The following is a 24,366-nucleotide window of genomic DNA, read 5'->3' on the forward strand; positions in this document are numbered from 1 at the left end:
CATTTTTTGTTCTAGTGTCTGTTATTGAAATTCATCAATTATTCCAAATTCCATTAAAAAATTCTTTTGTGCAACAATTTTCTAACAAAAAATAATGTAAATACATAGTTTGAAAAATCCTAAATTGAGGTTGAAATGTGAAAATTTCTATAGTTAATGAGGAAATTATTCCCAAAATTATGTTTTTTCCATAACGTGAGATTCGTTTGTTTATTTCTAAGGTATTTACTTATGGATGTATTATATATTTGTGAAAACCTTTACCCCTTGAATAGAATTTTTTTATTTTTTTTTAATTCTTACTCTAATGGAAATTCATATTGTTACGGATCACCGGGTTCGCTTATGGTGTATGGTGTGAAAACACAAGCAGCAGGCCTCAGTAGAAAACAACAACGACGTTTATTTACACTAAGAATACGAGTACACAGACGAGACAAATACAAAGACGACAACTAAATACAGCCGAGACGAACACACGGCAGCCCACAAGTAGTATTCGACCAAAGCAAACAAAGCGGCCAGGCAGAATCCAGCAGGAGAGGGGATCCTCGGAGCTCCGCTCTACGGTCTCTCCAGACGGCTGAAATTCTCCACTGTCTTCTCGCTTTAGCTGTATCCCACTGCCTACTCACTACCAAACGACTCGCTTCTCCACATACAACTTGATGCTGCTTCAACAATAGACAACAGGATTCGGCACACTGCTCAGTTCAGCTATAGATTGAGCTAGACACAACGCTGAAATTTCACGGTTGCTTCGCTATTCTCTCGAAGACTCGATACCTGACTACGACTCCAACTGCTCTTCAAATCACGAATGATTGCAGCTTGAGACTACAGTCCTTTAATAGTTCCCAGGAGGCGGGCCTAGAACGTTCTGGGCCAGTCAGGTGTATCTCAGTTCCTATTGGATGGATCGCTAAAATTCTCGAAGTTTCCAGCATTATCCATTTTGTCGCCAAAGTCGCCAAATTCGTTTCCAAGTAGCCAAATGGTTGCCAAGCTCTGGGGTTACTGGATCGGCATCTGAGCAGCATCCAACACAGACAATTGAAAATCAGTCTTTCCGATGATAGAACTAACCATGCTGGGATACGACATTACTGGTTTGTAACAATATTGTATGTCGGGTCAGTTTCTATATTTATATGGTATGAATCCTGTAATAAACATTTTTCAACTGGTTTTCCATTTATAGAATATTAATTTTTTTCAAGTTAAGAAAAACATGTCAATTCTGATATGAAGATTCTTAAAGATTATAGAAAATAGAAGGATTCTCGTATTTTATGAACGCAAAGGCGCAATGTTCTAAAGTATACCAATTGTTAAAATGCTAGATAGATACAATTATCTTATTTGCAAAATAAATTATTACAGAGAAGAAAAAATATGCCTAAAAAATGTATGAATTTCTCTTGTGTTTTTGGAAAGTAAGTATTAATAAAATTGTAAATCCTAATAATTGAACTGAAAATTAATTCATGTAAATATCACGTTTTAAAAATATGGAAGTATTGGAAGTGTATTTATTATATTATATTTTTAATGCAGAAAAACACTAAAAAATTCTTAAATCATATCCTTGAAAATTAAAAAAATATAAGTAGATAATTAGAAAATGTTTCAAAAAAATCTAACAGTATATAGAAACATTATAAAAATTTTAAAAAAACACGCCATCGATTGGTTTTCAAAAGAAAATTTACATATGCAAACTGTATAATCAAAAGAACGTAAAAAATATAATTATTGTCTATGCGAAAAGTTCAAATCTAAAAAAATACTGTTTGATTACTGACTTGAGAACTAATATTAAGCGATGTCATAATTTAAACTAAATGTCTTCTTCAGTACTAACCCGGAATTTATCTAGATAATTATAAGCGAATTTCAGATTCTCTGCATGAAGATACGTGCTCATAGGCTAAATATATTTCTGTGTTCTTAATTACGGGATTCACGGCGTCCATAAGTATAGAAAGCAGAAAATATGTTGATGGTCTTTTTTTTGTTGTTTTTTTTTAACATCCAAGAACGAAGAATTTTAGACTTCATTTTTTTTTTTTTTCATTTTCTACAAATTCCTTCAGCTTTCAGTTGACAAATTCGCATTGACTGCTATCTCTCAAAATGCTTATTGTCTTTTTCAAGTATTAAACCCAATCGTTTATAGGTGCAGGCAGTGTTAGATGCTATGGATATCTTTATACTATGCGATGATTATCGTTTTAAGGCCTTCGTATCTCTTTATTATACAATAATATTTCTGGCTTTTCTGCATCGTTTCGAAAGTTATTTGAGGCCATAATTTAAAATACAGTGTAATTGATATGATTTAAATAATAAATTTAAGTAAAATAACTCTGACTCAACTTTAATTTTTTTTTAAAAAAGAAAAGAATCAAATTCCAATTTGCTTTTCTATCTGTGTGCATTAAAGCTCTACAGAGCAGACGATCTGCCTAGTTATTAAATTGCCTATGATGAGAATGTGTCACTTGGAGATAATTTTGCTAAATTTTAAATAGGATTTGAATTAATTAAATGTTTAAAAAAACGCTATTACCTTTTTCGCAATAACTTCCGATAATCTTGTATTAAAAATAATTTTTGCATTATTGCAATTTTTTTTAAATTTCTTTTTCAACGACATAAATTTAGTTATTTTTCAACTCCACTGCTAATTTAAAAAATTTTTAAAAAATTATGCAATATTTTCATAAATGCTTTTTATTGTTTGTTACTATGGAATTTGTTATTGTTTATTTTTTACTATGGAATTCAAACCATTTTTATTATTTCAATAAATATTTGGCACCATGTGTTCTACACATATAATAAATATTCTTTTTCTTTGGCGCCTGTAGGACTGGCTCAGATAATTTTAGTTATCGTTATATCAGATCAGGGAACATTAGCTTGACGTAGCTGGATGGCATAGTGTTAATCCGTGTTTTCACTATTATTGTTTAAGGAAAAATAAAACTAGCAAATGAAAATTATGTTTAGTTTTTTTAATATTTTCTTGCAATCCCATTATGAATTATTACTCTCTTATTTCATCAATTTTTTTATGAGTGCTGTCTTCTGACATATGAAGAAAATATCCAATATACTGAAAATTATACTGCATCATTCTTTATTTTTCTTATTAGCATATTATAAACAACTTAATATACTGTTAGACGATATCATATAATACACAGAAACTGTACCTTCATCTGTGCATTTTATATATGAAATGAAATATGAAGTTCTTAATTTAGACACTATATAATTATATATAATATACTATATAATTATTAGCTATATAATTTTATGTTAGATGACACAAACAATTTTGTTTACATACAAATGTGACGTCATTGCAATTTGATAGTTAAAATGCTTTGTTAAAGTTAAATTTAAAAAACATCCATGAAAGAATGTTACCTGTCTAGCTATTGAGATTTGGTAGTTCTCGAGTTCTTTTGTACTCGAGTAGTTCGATAGCCAGACTTCCTCTAAATGGTTTCTGTTCAAATTTCGTAGAAACCTAAAAATTTTGTCTTAAATCTATTTATCCAATTTGATCTGTCTCCCTCCAAGTGCTTTTGAATTATCGAATTAACAGACAGACTTCTTCGAATTGTCTTTTTAACTTGAGAAGATCTGACATATTGAAATTCATAAAACTCTCAAGTACTAATTTTTTGATGATTAATAGACATTCTCAATGCTTTGTGTAAAGAGAAAATAAAAATGTAACTTTTTTTTTGGATTCATGAGATTTGAAAACTGGAATTCCATCGTAAGCCTGATTTATTTTTTATAGATCCTGATTTATTTTATTGATTAATCCTGATTTATTTTATAGATTTATTTATTTTTTATATACTTGCTCTTTGTATACTTTGTACATTAGAAATTTTTAAAAAATTAATGTCAAAAATCATTGATAGGAAAAGCAAATCCAGAGTAAAATAATATGTATTACAGGAGAAGCAGGGCATTTCTGAAATTTTGCTAAAATTGTTTCAAACATTTTACATCAATTAATATTACTTTTCTAAAGATAGCATTAAATAAGAAAATATTTTTTTGCAGAACATTATGTTTCTCAATTACTTTATTTTATTATGACAAAAATTCTATGGATGTTAAAAGTATATGCTTTCAACTGTTAACCGCCATCGATGTGTTGATAACTGCATTGATTTCAAAATAAGAAGACAAAAAGAATAAATGAAATTTATTTTGAGAAATCAATAAAATTCAGAAAGCTTTACTTTCTACAAGAAAAATGAATAAATAAAATAGAAATAGGGAGTACGAATACAAAATTAAAAAAAAATGATTACACATGTAGCATTTCAACAAATGTAATGTTGTAATGTAAAAATTGAAATGCCATCGGAATGCTTATTATTTCTTAAACATTTCAGTATCTTTGTCATTTAAATCTGTTGGAACTTCACTGGTGCACTGCAAAGAAAGAAAAGTTTATTAGTTATTTTAATGAATATAAAATCGACTCAATAATTAAACATTTAAATAAAAATTTTGCCCTGGATTACGTCAGAAATATGAGTAAGCCATTTTATATTTAAAATCAATGATTCTCATTTAGAGGAATTTCCTGACGTTATAAAAATTAGTATTATTTTAATTCAACCAAAATCTTTGTTTCAGCTGTAATAATAAATAATTAGGAATAAGAATAAATAAATAAATAATTAGAATAAATAATTGCGACAATTTAATAGTTTTTAAAATACTATACACGGACGTCTTAAGAAATTGGCTATCATTATTGCTATTTGATTCAGGCTTATGATTTACGTGTATTACTTAATTTAATTAGTAGTTCTCTACGAATGTTTAAGCATGTATTATGATATTTTTCGATGACACGCACACACACACACACACACACACACACACACACACACACACACACACACACACACACACACACACACACACACACACACACACACACACACACACACACACAATAGAATTATTTAAACATAATACACTTTAGAACTTGGTAGAATTAATTTTTAAATTTGTTATTTTCATTTTTTTTTGAAAAAAAATTATGACATTTATTTTGTTAAAAATTTGATATATCTGATTATATTAATTTTCACTTCTTTAGAACATATTTTTAAAAAACAATACTTATCACAAGTATGTATTATATACTCATTTTATAGAATTGTTCAATTAAATTTTCTTATTTTCATTTTTTATTTGAAATTTTAGCCAATTATGCTTTTGAAACCAAAAAAAAATAATTACAACGCTGCAGTTATATAAATATATTTATTAGCTCACCTTACTGTTAGCACAAAATAATCCCTTTTTGCAGAAGCAAGATTTCGTGTTGTAACCAAGAGCGTCGTGTGTACATTCCTCTCCTGGAACACAAAAACAAAGCATCACAAAATACATTAATTTTGTGTTGTAATGAACATCATTATGGACGCATTCATATCTCAGAATACAGAAAACAAGTTATCGAGAAATGCAAATTCTGTGTTGTAATAAAAATCATACTCTGCGTCTTTCTTTCCTGTAATGCATAAAAGCATGAAAAGAATAAATAAAATTTTGTACTGCAATGAATAATCTTAAAACGTGCATTTCTCTCTTGTCATATATAAAAGTAGGCATCAAAAAATGTAGAAATCTTTTTTTAAGTAATAAAAACATTTTTTGTCATACTACTTCAGTAATGTTGAAAAATGGAGCATTAAGAAATATATGAATAAATTTCAAATATATCAGTTGTGCAATCAAAAGCTATTTTACAATTGTTTATTCGAAGAACCAGCTGATACACATGGCTTTCATAAGTTGTGACCTCAAGCTTAAATGGCAGCAAATATTTTATATATGACACTTATGTATTAATGAATTTAATGGAAACAATTTTTAAAAGCAGATGCTTATTAGTGTAATAGAAAATAGTTCTTTTTAAGATTTAATTATTTTCCACTTTTTAAGATTTAATTATTTTCCACTTTTTAAGATTTAATTTTTCCCCCTTTTTAAGATTTAATTATTTTCCACTTTTTAAGATTTAAATTTATAATACTTTATTACAAATATTTTGTAATTTTGACATTCATTTGTTTTCACATCCATCTCCAGATGACGTTAATGGTATGGAATAAGAATTTGATAATATGAATGAATTAGATTAGGATTAAATTCTAAAAATAACTAAATAGTGTATTCTCATCGAGGAGACGAAACTATGCAAAACATCATAATTCTGACTCACCAGGAAATGTGTGAAAATTTACAAGACTCTATTTTTACAAACCTAAAAAAATCTATCAATTGGAATAAAAAGGTGTGAAAGTAATTATAATTAAAAGCTGCAAAGATACTTCGGTGCATTGTTTTTTACTTCTTTGGGAACAATTCTGGAAACTGATAGCACACTATCAATGCTACGATTATAATTTTATATTTGTTGAGTTTCAATATTTTAAATATTCAATTTTCATTTGGTCATATATTCTTAACCAACAAAGATTTTTTCAAGAAGTAAATTTCCAGCTTACTAGAACAGAAAGTATTAGTTTTATTTAGTTTTGTTTTCAAACTAATTAGTTTTTATAATTGATGTAAGATTTCATATTCGCTTTTATAAAATTTATTTAAAGATAGAAGTAATGACTTTCCAGATTCCTTTAAACTTATGAGTGTTCTCACGATTTTTAATCTCAACTAATGATTAAGAAGGAAATATTACTATAAATATTAAGGAATCTTGAAATCGTCTTCTAAAATTCACAACCAGATGGCATCACTTACTTGGAATCGAAATCTAATTAAAATAATAAAATGATCACTTAATATTTTTTGATAATATCAAGATAGAATATTGTTAAGGATTTCACCTCCAAGTCCGCTTTGTTAGTGGGAGTATGGTGTGAAAACACAATCAGCAGGCCTCACTTGTAAACAACGGTGACGTTTATTTACACGAAGACAAAGACGACAAATATTTACAGCCGAGACGAACACAGGACAGCACACAGAAGCACTCTACAGCAAACAGTAGGCCACAAATAGTAATCGACCACAGCGCACAAAGCGGCAGACAGAATCCAGCATGAGAGAGAGGATCCTCGGAGCTTCGCTCTACGGTCTCTCCAACGGCTGAAATTCTCACTGTCTCTTCACTTTAACTGCGACTCACTACTTTTCACAATTGGCTACTACACACGCGGCACAACGCTACTTCCACAGTAGATAACAGGACTGGACACACATCAATTTAGCACTCGCTCCACACAACGCTGACACTCCGCTGTTGCTCCGTTATCCTCTCGAAGACTCGTTACTTGTCTATGACCCCGCTTCCGATCACGATTCAATTCACTACTACTCAATTCAAGACGACCTACAGCTGGTGAGTGCCGGCCTTTTATAGTTCCCGGGAGGCGGACCGGAAATCTTCTGAGCCAATCAGGGCGTATCTTTGTGTACCTCGGTACCTACTGGATGGATCGTGAAAATTCTCGTTTAAAGTTTCCAGCATTATTCATTTTGTCGCTAAATTTGTCACCAAGTAGCCAAATGGTCGTCAAGTTTGTCGCCAAGCTCTTAGGTCACTGACGCAGCGCCCGATCAGCACCTATAAGGCTGATCGTTAAAACGGTCTTTCTTACGATGATACTATTCGTGAAAGGAAGCAAAATTACAGGTTTGTAACAATATTATCTCTGATAACTGACTGAATATAAAATTTCAAAGCTAAGAATGCGTACTTTCAAAGGTAAAGTAATGTAAAATCCAGTACAAAATTCTATTTTACTCACCTGAAATAAGTGTTGAAAGTGAAGTATACTGACATAAAAAAGAAACAGACATTTCAAGGAAATCCTTGTAGTCTGAAAGGCTGCATAGAATACATACTTAAAGTCTTATTATTACCTAATTATCAGACTTTCTGACTTGGATCGTGTACAAGTGCCATACATTTAATACCATGGTGAAGTTAAATAATAAACTAGGTATGATAATGTTTCGACTCCCACCTCGTTGCATATGAATTTTAATCCATGAATTATACGAGTAATTATTTTTTCTTTCGAACACCCGCCCAAAGATATTTGTACGGGACATGTAAATGCCTTTAGACTCTTTATTCCAATATATTGCAAGTATCTTCCAATCTCAAAAACGAACTATTCAAATTCGGAAGTCTAATCTCCTCTTTGACCTTGGATTGTTTCAAATTTGAAATTAAATTCCACTAAAACTCTGCCGTATGGGTGAGACTGATATATTCTAAATCTAATATTGATCTGGATGGATAAATCTAATACTGAAACTTTTCACTAGATGGCGTTGAAGTCTGAAGAGAATATGTCTGCTCAGGTATCGTTTTCTTCATCTGAGCAAAGCTCAAATTTTCAGAATTAATGCCAAAATAGTCTTCGTTTTGCCTCGTAAAGGATTCGGATTCATAACTAAACAAAGCTAATTTTAATCATAGAGTTGGCACTTTTCTTTATTGTATATTGTATCAGAGTCACAAATATGCCAGAAATAGAAATTCTAGTAACAGAAATTCAGCAAATAGAAATGAAAATTTGTTTTCTTTTATTACGAAGATCACTCTCGTTTTTTTTTATATATCTATACCTTCTTCTATAGCTGCTTTACAGGTGCGATTTTTTCCATCCCAAAAACAGCAAGGCATATCTTCTGGACAATATTCTTTGAAATAGGGTCCATTACAAGTAATTTCGGCATTTTCTTTACTATTTGTAGATTCATTGCCCTCGCCATTTTCGGCTTCACCACGAGCTGTGCAGTTCCTCCAATTCCAGAAAAACATCTGTAATGAATATTAAGAATTTTTATCACGATTATAAGAAATAAAAAGAATTAAACCATTCAATAGCAATAGTTAGAAAGGAGACTCATCCATTTTCTGATAACTAATCGCACTAACCTTGGAAATGACTGCTTTTAATATTCGACTGTGACATTAACTATTAACTATACATTCTAACATTGGCTTTCTTTATCATCATAAATAAAACTAAATAATACAGTCAGTAAGCTGGAAGATGGACGATTTTCCGTTTCAAGGAAAAAAATTCCTTCACCAGATTACATAATCTATGCAAATAAAGAGATATGCAGATGAAACAAAGTTTAAAATATTAGAACTCGTTAGAACTTTTCAATGACTTTCTTCATGCAGATAAAAAATTTTTTTAAAAGAGTTTAGGACATGCATTCGGAAACTTAAAATGTAAAAAATTTCGTCTATCTTTATATTATAATTAAAAATGTATTGTAAATCATAGCAACGAAAACGGGAATACAAAAAAAAATGTATTTTATGTTGTCACAATGCGTGAAAACGCAACAAAAAAAATCAATAAAAATACAAAATATATTTAAAATACAAAATATACATGTATATTTACAAATACAAAATATATTTAAAAATATTTTCAAAAATTTACTTAAATTAGAGAAAATTGCTCAATAATGGAAATGATATCATTGAAAAATTAAATTTTTGAATTTTAAAATGATACCAGTGTAATTAACATATAATAATATGTTTCAATAATTTCGAAAAACATCAGCAATGTCATAAATAAAAAATATCAGCATTTCACGAAATTTTTAATTGACATGTTGGAAACACCTTTCTTAATCAGAACCAATTACCTCAGTATCTAACTACTTGCCGAATTTTAATAGCTGAAGCTTATAGACAGTCTTGAATTATTTTATTATACTGTCGTATGTAGTACTCAATTTTTGTAGACTATACTCATTATATCTATCGTCTCATAATCCCTACAACTATAGCTTCCAACGGACGATAAAAGACCATCGAACCAAAGTCCATATCTCCTCTGTTGCCATCCCTAAACCACCTTCCCTCCAAAGGCAAGCCAAGTCTACCCCTCTTTCACTGGCGATAGTGCTTAGTTAATATACACAAAGACATATACGCACATGCACGCATGCACACACAAAGTTCATTTCATACAAACTTCAATCGATTTATGGCCTGTTTTACATATGCGAGAGATTGATGTAAAACCGACTCATCTTCTTATAAGACATACCATAAGTATTTGATGTTTGGAGAGGTTTCATTGTTGCATCCGACATGTCGTATATGCTTTGCTGATCTGCATAGTTTAATTCAATGTCCTGCTTTTAATAATTATCGAAATAATTTATTTCCATCATCATAATTAACGTTTCAAGAATCAGTGATTCAATATCCCTTCAAAAATCTCTTTCGTTAAGAGAAAATCATTGGTTTTTTTATGCAAATATTCAGATTTTATTACCTTCTAAATATTTATATGCTTCGTCTTCTTATTTATCAATACAAAAACTATCAAATTAAAATAAACATTAGGAAAAATCGATATAATACTTTTTATTCGGCCTCTTTTTAAACTGTTATTAAATTGATTTTAACCATTTGTCTGGTGTAGCTTAGTCAAAACAAACAGTTGCTCAACTACAATCTAACCAATTAACTAGACATACACAGAGAGAGAGAGAGAGCGAGAGAGAGATTTTGTGTTCTAGGGGATATGATTGCAGAAAATCCGCAGAAATTTTCCCCGAGTTGCAACAAAAGAACTATTGCAATATACAGATTACTATAAAAAACTGATTAATTTGACATCATTTTTATATTTCTGTATATCACAATTATTAAGAGTTGTCATGTTAATAGCGCAAAATGAAAAAAAAAAAAAAAAAAAAAAAAAAAACGTGTGTACACTATATAGAGTTTTTAGATATATTTACCTAAAAAAGATGAATTGGTTTGTTTATTAAAACTATTGTTTAAATGCTTATTACTTTTTTGTAATATGAAATGTAGAGAAAATATTGGAATTTATCAAAAAATTCGAACTTGTAATTTTGACGAATCTCTCTTTTTAAAACTCCCCGCTTTCAAGTAACATCTTTGGGAATGCATCTGCTTCTAAACACAGTCACTCAAAAACGCTTAGAACTGGATAGATGAAATTTGGTATATGGTTTAATTGGTATATGGCTATTAAATTTTGAACGAATCATTTTTGAGAAAGATTGTTTGTGAGGCTGTTCGAGTACAAATAAGTACGATAATACAAAACAGAGAAAGCTAATAATATAAAATTTAGTGCACAGATTTAACATCTAGTATGTAGATATCTATCAAATTTGAAATGAATTCCTTCAAGCTGTTGACTGTCTGTCGGGCTATAATTTTATAAGTATGCAAATGCGATAATTCAAAAATGTAATGAATTAAATAATGGAAAATGATTTTGTGACTACAGTTGTAGTTTTGCGTCAAATTTTGATTGCAATCAATTCGGAAAATCACGTCTAAAATATTATTTTGTTTTCGGGTATTGTTAATCATTTGCCAAGAATTAATCACCTAAAAATCGCTAGGGATCATGCGATTTTTAGGTGATTTAGATTCAGTAACAATACTAAATTCACGCCAAAGGTTAATATTTCGTAACTATTGTATGCCAATGCTATGCAAGGTGTTCTTAGGATCTGTTGTTGTTGTTGCTTCTTATGACACTTGCCATAGACAAGACTGCTGTTACGGAGACAGCGATTTTAAGCCGGTTGGGGAGCGTCTCTTGTTTTATAGTAGCGCCAACTACGGCCAAGAGTACGACTTAGCTACTCACGCATCACTCATTCGCTTGCACAACCTCTTTTCACCGGAGGGCACATTCACACATCTCACAGATAGAACAACGTAAGAACAACCATACCCAAACCGGGACTCGAACCCAGGACTCCCACATCACAAGGAAGACGCGCTACTCCTATGCCAGGACGCCGGCATTCTTAGGGTCTAACACCTTTTGTTCGTTCAACGTTTCATTTCAATCACTGGAATTCATCAAATTTTCTAACACCTTGATTCCATTGTTTTAAATTAATAAGTTATAGCTATATCTTCTTCTCTGGGACTTCTTCTAAATAGGACTTTAAAAATAATATATTATATGAGAATTCTTAAATCGTCCACGTGAAGTCATTTGTAAGTAAATTTCATTCGAAACACCAATTCAAATGAAAAAAGAATATCTACACTAGTGTTAAAGTAAATTTTCATTAATCACAAGATTATTTTGTATTACTTTCCTTTGCAGTTAGTTCAGCACAGATAAATTCATTGAGACAGGTTCTCTTTTGCTGAAAGCTACTTCGCTGGCAATACTTTTTTCCCCGTTAAATGCATTACTGAAAAGAAAAAAAGTGCATGCTTGAGGAAAAGGAAATTGGGCAAAAAAGGGAAATATCTGTAGTCTAAATGGAATAAAGCTGTTTTTTGAAAGGCCAGAAAGAGGGTAGATATTCTTAAGTGATTGGGTTTCCTCATTCTCTTTTCGTTTAAAGCTGAAAGCATCAAAGGGGCTTATTTTTAAAGGCCTCTGGGTTTATTTGGCAATTTTCGGATTACAACAAGACATCCAAGATAATAGGTTTAGTTAACGATTATCAAAGTATACCTAAAACGATAAGATTGACGATTTTCTGATAAAACCAAGATCACCAAGCTCCATTACACATATGTAGCCAATAGTTTTCGCAAGATTCTCATTTCTGGGTTTGTTTGGCGATTTTCAAATTACGCCAGGATCTCCAATTTCGAGCTACGGCCTGTACAAAGGCATGAGTCTGGCGACAGTTTATATTTTTTGCTGATTTATCGTAGAAACCGTAGAAATAATGTAATCAAAATATTGCGATTATTATAGTTTCGAAATTGAAAAAACGATACCCTTTGCTTTACAGTCTAGCATGTAGGGTTTAAGTTTACAATCTAATTGTGATGTCACGGTTATGAAAATCGCCACCAAACAAATGTGAGTTTCATACATTTTCTTTTTACCATTCGAGTGCTCAAAGCTCAAAATGTCTTTATGTATTGATGCTCCACAACATTAAAAATAATTCTTAATTTTATTAAATATTATCGTTAATGTAGCTGCGTGTATGAGAGATATCATTGTATTCATAGTAATTTTAAAAATCTATTAATTGCATTTTTATGACCATAGTTTTCAGTGTTCTAAAGTTAATGATGTAAACAAAAGTTTATAGCTCCCAATATATATATATATATATATATATATATATATATATATATATATATATATATATATATATATATATATATATATATATATATATATATATATATATATATATATGTGTGTGTGTGTGTGTGTGTGTGTGTGTGTGTGTGTGTGTGTGTGTTGTGTTAGGGTTAAAATTCCCTAACCGTTGCACGTACCTTTCAAAGATACGCGAGATTTCTTTCCACTAAGCCTACATGTGCCAAATAAATCCCTATCGAAGTCTCATAGTAAAATAACTAAAGGAAAAAAAATCTGTCTCACTTTGCTCTTAGATTGCGCTGTAAAAAAGCCGTCAATTTATCATCGCTTTTGTCTTGTATTAATTATGAATTCCCTAGTGGAAAAAAATCGAAGTTAAAATTTCAAAATTTCCTTTTATTCGGCATATATCTGCAAAATTACGCTTATGTATTTAGATTTTTTTTATAATTTACATAATGAAGAAGATTTTTAACATTAGAAGACATACACACACACACGTATATATGCATAAATACAGTTTTAGATTTTTTGTATTATAAAAGACACACTTCAAATTTGACAAGCATGCATACACTCACATATACACACTCATATGCGTATGAACGCATAAACATCTGAAGTGTGCGTACGTGCACGCACGCATACACATACACATACATATGTGTGTGTAATGACATATCTATATCTAAATTAAATCCTAATTAATTTCGAAATTTTTATCCTAATTTAACCCATATTAACCATTAAAATGTTCTCTTATTTCCTGATCTAATTCTACTTTTTTTATTTAATTAATGCTACATGCGCTCGGTAAAAATTTTTAAATCAGCAGTTCTCACGCTCCGAATGAAGGAATAAAAATCTGTCAAACTAAACAAATTCTTTTAAAAGATGCCTATGATTTCCTTACTTAAATACACAAGTGAAAAGGAATCCCTGTCAGGATCTCATAATATAAAACCACCGGGAAAAATATTTTTCTACCTTTTTTTCTTGTGTCGTGCTGTAGATTGATGTACCTCGTCGCTTCTTGCTTTGTACATAAATTATGCCTTCTGGGATGGACTAAAAAAGAAGGCGATGTTTGACAATTCAAAGTGTCTTCTCTCTCTTCGGGTACGGAACTGCTCTTAGAAGATTGTCAGCATGAAAAGCTATAAAGGCAGTTCATCTATTCTATGTACATTAGGGTGGAACGAAAAAATTATTTTTGATTTGTAATTTGTAATAGCGCGGAAAAGTTGCCTTTTGGTGTAGATAAAATAAATTATAAATATGAAAAGTATTGGAGTACGTCTTGAGGTGTCGCAAGTACGTTAAAGTTTCATAAAATTGAAATGTTTGCTACATTTTAAAGGTTTTTTACTAAGTAATCAATTTGTAATAGCGCGGAAAAGTTGCCTTTAGGTATTGATAAGATAAAAAAAAAATTATAAAAAATATTACAGTATTCATTGAGGTGTAGAGTATTCATGCAGTTCATAGAAACAACCATGAAATCGAAACTGAATGCTTGAGGTGCCGCAAGGACGTTAAAATTTCATAAAAACGCACTTTTTGCAAATTTTTAAAGAATTTTGAGTGCCTTGATATGAAAAATTATTGAATGAAAAGCATTTATACAACTCTGCAATGGAGCTAAGGTATCAAGAATCCGTAATCATACTTTTCAGATCATTTCACCTCCAAATATCACTAAAAGGGCTGTTCCAGGTACTTATAGCCATTTTCATGAGTATGTAAATTGTGCATATCTTTTTAAAATTGATTAATGGGAATATAACTAAGTTGTTATCACTAATAGTTTGAGAAAGTTGTAACCATTTACCTTCAGGTGACTATCAGAATATTCGTAATATTAGTATGCGTAACTTCATAGATTAATGCCCAGAATACTAATTGCTCAAAATTTTATTTTTTAACATAGTGTATTTTGAAAGTAGATAGCTTGTACTATCATGACCTTAACCTCAGGGTAAGCACAAAAAAAACCTAATTTGGTACCCAGTGTTAGAAATCTTAACTAGTTTATCTGATAAATAAGTACGGAAATTTTATGCAAACCAGCGTCAGAGGGGAAAAAACAGAATGTGTTCTTTCAACACTTCATTAATCACCTTCTAGGCTGACATTGAAAATTACGATATTTTAATAATAAATTTAATTATAAGCGAACATTCTATGGAATTATTATTATATCAATTCATATCTAACTTATTATTATTTCATAACTAACTTTTTTTCATTTTTTAACTTATTTCACTAAAATGTTATGTAATGATTGCTTCTTTGAATATTTTAAACTTTAATGAGTTTAACATACAGTTACAGTGAAATGAATCTCACGTTATTTTTACTTTTCTTTTAATGCTTATCTGTAATCTGATTTGTTGTCGAAAACTATTAATGAGAATTTGACGAGAAAGAGATAAAACATATGTTTCGACAAATAGGAATTATGCTGCAGTCAAAGTAGATCAACATTTGAACTCAATTTGTGCACGATATTCAGTTTTGTCATTTATGCTAGAAATATTTGTTATACCATTAAACATGGAAATTTAATAAAGCGATAAGAAAATAATTTTCTTATTTTTATGTGCTCCATTTACTGCATTTTGTATGTGACTGAATTGAAAACTTGATAAAAGAATAATGTAAATAATAATTATCTGAAGGTTATTATTATTATGGAGAAATATGCACATATTGCATTTCTTAGTTAATTTTATTTAGTATACATGAAATTAATTACATTTCAATTGAGTACAAATCAAATATATATTTGAAGTATTTATTTTTCAATTAAAGAAATGTCTAATAATGAATAAAATTCCCTCCATTTCTTGCAATTCTGTGTAATTAAATGTGTTCCAAATACCGCCTTTTCTTTCCATTTAATTTTCAATCTAATGTATTTAAAAACTATTTCCTGCAATAAAGATATCGCTGAAACATTAAAGTAAATCGGGTACCTTTTATATTTCAATGACACGTGAGATTGCTTCAAGATTTTGAAAGAACATTGGAGCTTTATTGAATTAAAAAAACTAAGCTAATATAATCATCTAAAAATGAATTAGTTTTTTTATAATAAAATAAAAAAAAATACATGAAAATAATGTTTGTAATAAATTAACTATTATGTAAACGTATTGTGAAATTTAATTTTAATTGTATTTAATTTAGATAATGAGTATTCTAGATAAAAAAAAATCCGAATTGCAATATTTTTTTTTTCCTTTTTCTTAACTCAAAAATATGTTGCATTGTTTCTATAGAAGATAAATTCTGAGCGTAACACATTTTAGATCCGTTTTGTACTGTTAAATACGTTTTATGTTACTAGCCATCTTTGACAACTAGTTTTCGTCAGGATAAATGGTTGTTAAACATATCAATAAAATACTTTGAGTTATTTATTTTCAATTGCATGTCCAACAGAATATTTTTTTAACTTTAAATTTTATTAGAAGGTTTGCATTGTCCTGTTCACTGTAATAGGGAATTTCAGAATTTTCTCTATTTATCTGTATACATGCAATTGCATGTCAGGAAATGGTAGAAATATTTAAAAATACTTGCACTTTATAAGTTTGCTTGACACTCAAATTAAACTGTAATTCAAGTACAAAAAATTTGCAAAACTTTTATTAAAAGCATGCTTTATACTGAAACCTTGTCAACTTGGAAAAATAATTGGAATCTTATTTTGGTTATCAACGAGGGGGAGGGGATATTGAGATGACGTATTAATGCAACAATTAAACAGGTATGAATTTCAAATCTACAATGAAAAATATTGTTGCAAAATACATTTCAAATATTTTTTTAGGAATTAAATAAAGATTTCCAAAAATTACTCAGCAGCGATTGATATAATTGAAAAGTATTTATTTTAAAACTTAAGAATGACCTAATACTTATTTTATTGTAATATTTTTCGAAATTCTTACTGGAAAAGTCAGAATATTTTTTTTTATTAATTAAACTTGTTTAGAAATTCTTTCAAGTTTTATACTCGAAATTATATATATATATATATGTAATGATATTTTAAACTCTAAATTTCAATTTAATTAATTTCCAAGAATTTATCTTAATTTAGCCCATAGTAACTTCATTCTAAAAATATTCTCTTATTTCGTGATCCAATTCCACAGTCTCTACTTAATTAATTCAAGAGAAGCTTTGTTAAATTGTTGAATCAGCTAAAATCTAACTTTCCCACACCGCGCGTGAAGAGATAAAATACCGCTGATCATGCAAATTCTTTTTTAAAATCTCCCTGTGTTTCCCCTGCCTTCTCCGCGCCTGTAATGAAAATCCCTATCGAAATGTCATAATACATTAGCACTGTGAAGAAATATTTTCCCTATCAAAATCATAGGTTATATAAGACCAGGGATAAAATGTCCAAGAGGTCATCCCTCATTCCTTTCTGTGTCGTTCTGTATGCTCGTCGCTTGTACATATGCTTGCTTTTTCAAAATGAAATAAAACGACGTCACGAAATGAAAAGTATCTTCATTGTCTTCAAACTGCATCATGCTTCACAACAAATAATATTACATATTAAAAAGTCGACAAGGATAGTTTCCTGTGAAAAATTATGAAAAGAATTGAAATTAAATCCGCGTGAAAGGAAAATGAATCGTGCAATAGCTCCTCGCCGACGCTCTTCGTTCCGGCCAGCCATCTGCTGTGTCTCCGTGGCCGTGGTTCGAAATGACCAGCCGTCTGCAGTCTCCCGTGGCATAGCTTCGCTGCGTCTTTCCATACCAACCGATGCAATATCCCCTCATGTGCCGTGCTTTCCGTAATTGGTGACCTCATCCGACTTTATTGTTCAATAGATATCCTTGTGTTTGTGCTCCATATCGTCATGTGCGTGCTCCTTATATCTTCAAGGATTTGGGTCTCCTTGTCATCATAAAAAAATTTCTGGCTCCTTACCTGTGCTGAATAATCCCGATCTCGACGTCATTTGCTTATTATATCATCACCACAATAATAATCGACAGCTTTGCTCGCTAGTGGTCTCCAGTGCTAAAGTGAATCAACCAGATTTTCAAAATATCACGTGTGATTTACGTCATCACCAAAATAATAGTCACCTGCCGTAGTCTCCAGTTCCAGTGCTCAAAATTGCATTTTGTTATTAATTAAAAAAGTGATTATTCTTCAAAAAGTGATCAGTGTTTAAAGAAAAAAAAATCATCCATCAACTGACTCAACGAATGAAATTCAAAATTATATTCTGTACTTTTGATCTGATTTTAAATTGCATTTTCTATTATAATACAATTGCAAATAATCTTTTTATATTATGATTCAAAATATCATGAGTTTTAATTAAAAAATTTTTTTTAAATTTCTTCATATTTATTATTTAAAATTTCTTCATATTTATTATTTAAAATTTATTCATAATATTATAATTTGTTGAATTTGAAATTTATATGCTTGCTAAAAATAACTAAGAAAAAATGATTTCCCCAATTTAATTAAATTTATCTAACTCAAAGGTTTTTAAAAATTATGCATACAAACCTTGTGAACGGGAAAAGTAACATACCAAAATTCTTATATACTTAAGAATTAATGGCACATGATAATTAGACAAATGTAGTGAATACCTCAGGGGAAATATTTGCACCTCTGACAGTTATTGAGCTGCCGCCTGTTATCACTGTGTCCAAATACTTGTTTTTTACAAAATACAAATATTTTTTTATATTACATATTTTTTTTTCTTTTCCAAATACTATAAGAGTATTTTGAGTCTTGTGTTTTTGTTACATTCATTCACAAGTGTTTTGTGTGAACTCTTTGAATTTCACATTTATTTTTAGTTTCAAGTTTTTCATTTTATATTTTTGAATTTTGCAATTATTATTATTGTCATTCCCAAATGATTTATTTGAAATATATGAATCTCACATTTATTTACATTTCCAAAAGTTTTATATGAAACCATTCAATTTTATAAGTATTATTGTCATTTCCAAGAATTTCATTACATATTTTTGAATTTTATATTTATGGTTTCAGTTCCAAGTGTTTAATATGAAATATTTCAATTTTGCAAGTATTATTTTCAGATCCAAGTTTTATCTGAAGTTTTGAATCTTGTGTTTTTATTTACTGTTAAAATACTTTACTTAAAATCATAACAATACTGATATTTCATTTTGGTGAAATCATAATATTGATATTATATTTAAAAATTCATTTTTATTTAATAATTTAGTTGAGTCAGACTTTCTAGAATTTAAGAATAATATAAGCAAGACTGTCATATTATTTTCATCAAATTAAGTGAAATGCAGAATAATAACAAGAATACATTTGTACACTATAACATTTAATTTTTAATATTTTGTTATTACTGATGATTATTAAGATTTCTATATACTATTTTCACAAATATAATTCTTTTCATACTTCTAATGTAAAATGATGAATGGGATTTCTGAATTAATGTTTATATAATGTGAAGGTAGGGGAAACTTTGGTATCAGTTATAATATGCTTTTAAATTTTAATTTTTCTTACTTGACCACCACTGTAAGATAAGGCTGTGTGTCAAGGGCCCGACATACTTTCACGTCTTGCAGTGGGGGGAAAATGTAATGATATTTTAAACTCTCAATTTCAATTTAATTAATTTCCAAGAATTTATCTTAATTTAGCCCATAGTAACTTCATTCTAAAAATATTCTCTTATTTCGTGATCCAATTCCACAGTCTCTACTTAATTAATTCAAGAGAAGCTTTGTTAAATTGTTGAATCAGCTAAAATCTAACTTTCCCACACCGCGCGTGAAGAGATAAAATACCGCTGATCATGCAAATTCTTTTTTAAAATCTCCCTGTGTTTCCCCTGCCTTCTCCGCGCCTGTAATGAAAATCCCTATCGAAATGTCATAATACATTAGCACTGTGAAGAAATATTTTCCCTATCAAAATCATAGGTTATATAAGACCAGGGATAAAATGTCCAAGAGGTCTTCCCTCATTCCTTTCTGTGTCGTTCTGTGTGCTCGTCGCTTGTACATATGCTTGCTTTTTCAAAATGAAATAAAACGACGTCACGAAATGAAAAGTATCTTCATTGTCTTCAAACTGCATCATGCTTCACAACAAATAATATTAAATATATATATATATATATATATATATATATATATATATATATATATATATATATATATATATATATATATATATATATATATATGCCAGGCTTGGTAGCTGTAAGACCAATAGTTTGACTTATAGAGCAACAACACTCACACATTCATCTTTATTATTTGTAAAGACAATGGTTTTGATCAGTATCACATTTGTCAGATCAGAATCGCCTGTGCGCTAAACCCAATAGATATCCACAGTTAAAAATCGCTGAAATTCTAATTTTCTTTTATAAGCATGATGGAAAGGCATTGTTAAATGTTTAAAGGATCTAAACATCACAAATTGGTTTGTATACCATTTTTATATATTACTACATAATATTATTGTATAAAATGGATTTTTTTTAATCCTTTAAGATTTAAAAAAATTGCCTTTTTAATTATTTTATTTTATCTATCATACAAATTTTTTCTGAATATGGTTGATTTCTTTTTAATATTTTTTTTAATTTAAATTTAATTTAAATTAAAATTTAATAATTTAAATTTAATTTAAATTAAAATTTAATAATTTAAATTTAAATTAATTTTAAATTAAATTTAAATATTTTTCATTGTTTCATCAAATGTTTCATTCTTTAACGCCTGATTAAAGAACAAAAATTATATTTATTTAATCCTATACGGTTTACGTTAGGAATCAGAATTATTAGATGCTTATATATATATATATGTCTGCCACAAATTAGTTCTTAAAATTTTGAACTCGAAATCGTGAATACCAAATTATGCATAACTGATTTATATTACATAAGCAACATTCCTGGCAAACCAACTGATCGCTAAAAGCAGCTCGCTTTGAGTATCTGCAATTGATAAAGATGATACTACAAACGATACTCCAGGTTGTTTTACTCCAGATACTCCAGGATACTCCATTTATAAAGCATCTTCGTCAAGGTGCTAAAGACGCCTGACAATTTTAATAGTTAGAGAATATACGGAAGATGTGCGCCTGGAAAATAATATCTCTAAATATCCGTGCTTTTACTTTTCGTAGTTTAATTATTGATATTTTACTCAGGTTATTTAACAAACATTTTGCTAGTCTGGGAGAATCACGTGTTTATCTTAAACAATGCATTGCGCTATTACATATAACAATATTTTTTTAAAGCAAAATCTTTATTCACTATAGTTTCGTTTATTGCACATTTAGTTATCATACAAATGAGGCATGACTTGCTGACTTTCTTTTTTGTAAATCCTTTTTGGGGACAGATATTTTTGAAGTTTAATTATTCATAAATCCTTGAAAATTTTCAAGTAATATTAAAATATATTCATCCAAAGATAATTTGATCAAAAATATAATCCAAAAAGAACATTTTTTAAATTTATAATCTGTTGAAAGTCATGACTAAATTACCTGTAAAATGAACCTTGAATGAAGTGTTTTGAGAAGTGTAGACGTTATTTCACTTTCTACAAAATTTAAGTTAATTTTCTGATTAAATTTCTAAACTGGTTGATAAAATCTTGTTAGAAAATGTGAGATTATAAAAAAAAAATAATAAATAGAGATCCGGAGAAGCATTTATTTAGTTTAATTACATTAGCAATCTCGCTTTGATAATAATACTAGCCTTATTTTTGAACGGAATTCATAATATTGAACAGTAGTTTGATAACGAAGACGACAGCGACACGATACTCCATTTTCTCGCCGCATTTTTGACTCTCCTCTGCAGATAAGATGTGCGACATGTCCACGAATCTTCAGTGATTTGAGAATTTAATGAGAGATTGGAACATGAATAAGGAATATGAGACATTATTGTGAAACTATCGGGACAAAAGCGGGAAGACATGATAATAATGATACAAATAAACCTTGAAAAATGTAATTACAGAAAACAACATTAAGAAGTTCAATTTTGTTGTTGTAAAGATAAACTGCCACTTTGATAGTCTGGTAACTAAATATCTATATTATTTAAAATTCCTAAATGAATTCGTTGGTATAAAAAATTTACCCAAAATCATTGATAAAAAGCATTTACTAAAACTAATATGGGAAATTCAGTTCCTAAGGTAAAATGTTATACAGTTGCTGCTAATATAAAAATATATTTATAGAATTGCAGGGACTTTAGGAACAATGAGATCCATTCGTGTTTTAAGAATCACTGAACCATTTTGTTAAAATTCCAATAATAATGCAACAATATTACGAAACAATGAGATCCCTTCGCGTTTTTAGAATCACTCACACATTTTGTTAAAATTCCAATAATATTGCAAGAATATTACGAACAATGAGATCTGTTCGTATTTTAAGAATCACTGAAAAATTTATTAAAATTCCAATACTAGTTCAAAAATATTATGAACAATGAGCTAAAATCGTGTTTTCAGAATCACTGAAACCTTTTTTTCAATTCCAATAATAGAGCAGGAATATATCGAACAATGAGATCCATTCGTGTTTTTAGAATATTACGAACAATGAGGTCCATTCGCGTTTTTAGAATATTACGAACAATGAGATCCATTCGCGTTTTTAGAATATTACGAACAATGAGATCCATTCGTGTTTTAAGAATCACTGAAACATTTTGTTGAAATTCCAATACCAGTGCAAGAATATTATGAACAATGAGATCCATTCGTGTTTTAAGAATCACTGAAACATTTTGATAAAATTCCATTAGTATTGCAAGAATATTACGAAAAATGATACCCACTCGTGTTTTAAGAATCACTGAAGCATTTCATTAAAATTCCAATAATAGAGCAAGAATATTACGAACAATGAGTTCCATTGGTGTTTTAAAAATCACGAAAATGTTTTATTCAAATAGTATTTCAAGAATATTACGAACATTGAGAACCTTTTATCTTTTAAGAATCACGGAAAGATTTTATAAAAAATTCCTATAGCAAGAATAGTACGAACAATGATATCCATTTGTATTTTAAGAACCACGGAATGGTTTTATTAAGATTTCAATAATATTTCAAGAATATTACGAACAATGAGACCGGTTCGAATTTTAAGAATCATGGAATGGCTTAATTAAAATTCCAATAATATTGCAAGAGTATTACGAACAACTGCGCTTCTTCAAGGTTTCAGAATTGCTTCTTTTTTCTAAAAAAAATCAATAATATCAGTGAAATATTATAAACTATTTGGCACTTTCGTAGTTTCAAAATCGATCATTTATATAAAAAGAATTTTAATTATATTGCGGAAATATCACGAACAATTCGACTTCTTCCCAGTTTCAGAATCTCAGCTTTTTTAAAAAAATATTTCCAATTGTAACACCAGAATATTGCAAACATTTCATCCTTTTCGCGCTTACCTGCGAGAAGACAACAGCGAACACCAGAACTTTCGTCGAATATGTCATTTTGGCAAACATCATTCCTCCTCACTGCACGATTGTGAGGCAAGTTTCAGAAATCTCCGACCCTATCAGTAACATTTATATGTATTCTTGTTCTTGGGCAGCTTTTGCGTAGTTCCTGGGTAAAGAATAACAAATGAGCTCGAAAAGACGCGCGCATCTGATTACCATATGAATGGGACATGATGCCTTTCGTAATGTGAACTTGACAAATATAAAGGATATATTACAACCTTCATTGTCTCTTTGTTTTGCAGAAAGGTCTCAACTTGTTTGCTTTCCCTTCTTTTTCATTTATTTGAAACAAAAAATGAATATTTCATTCGACTGTACAAATGAAAATAAAATAAAGCGTAAAACACTTCAATGCCTGCGTAACCACACTCGGCTCATCTGGTGCTGCTGACCGACAAACACCTCGAAGAATCACGAATAGGGTTCTTCCCGTGGGTGATTTGAGAAACACGTTTTTGTGGAAAAATGATGTTTAAATATAAGGCTATTTATAAAATGCATTTCGGCAACGGTCTGGAATATTCCACTCATGAAACAATGACTTTTTCCAGAAAAAGTTGGAAAATCTTGCCTTCAGTTTTTAATTTTTTTATTCAATTTCATTGAAAACATTTAAAGACGTACGAATTCATTGAAAGGCATAAG

General features: G+C 29.6%; 1 protein-coding gene across 1 annotated transcript; it reads right to left on the reverse strand.

Annotated features, from left to right (window-relative positions):
- Nucleotides 1-4,323: 4,323 nt before the first annotated feature.
- On the reverse strand, nt 4,324-23,750 carry LOC129968642 (uncharacterized). Its single transcript, XM_056082737.1, has 4 exons — nt 23,662-23,750; nt 8,659-8,854; nt 5,329-5,411; nt 4,324-4,470 (listed from the first exon to the last, which is right to left on the reverse strand). Exons 1-4 carry the CDS (start codon nt 23,722-23,724, stop codon nt 4,411-4,413), a joined length of 402 nt encoding a protein of 133 aa, XP_055938712.1. The 5' UTR covers nt 23,725-23,750; the 3' UTR covers nt 4,324-4,410.
- Nucleotides 23,751-24,366: the final 616 nt, after the last annotated feature.

This window comes from Argiope bruennichi, chromosome 5 (assembly GCF_947563725.1).
Source record: "Argiope bruennichi chromosome 5, qqArgBrue1.1, whole genome shotgun sequence".
In the NCBI taxonomy this organism is placed as follows: Eukaryota; Metazoa; Arthropoda; class Arachnida; order Araneae; family Araneidae; genus Argiope; species Argiope bruennichi.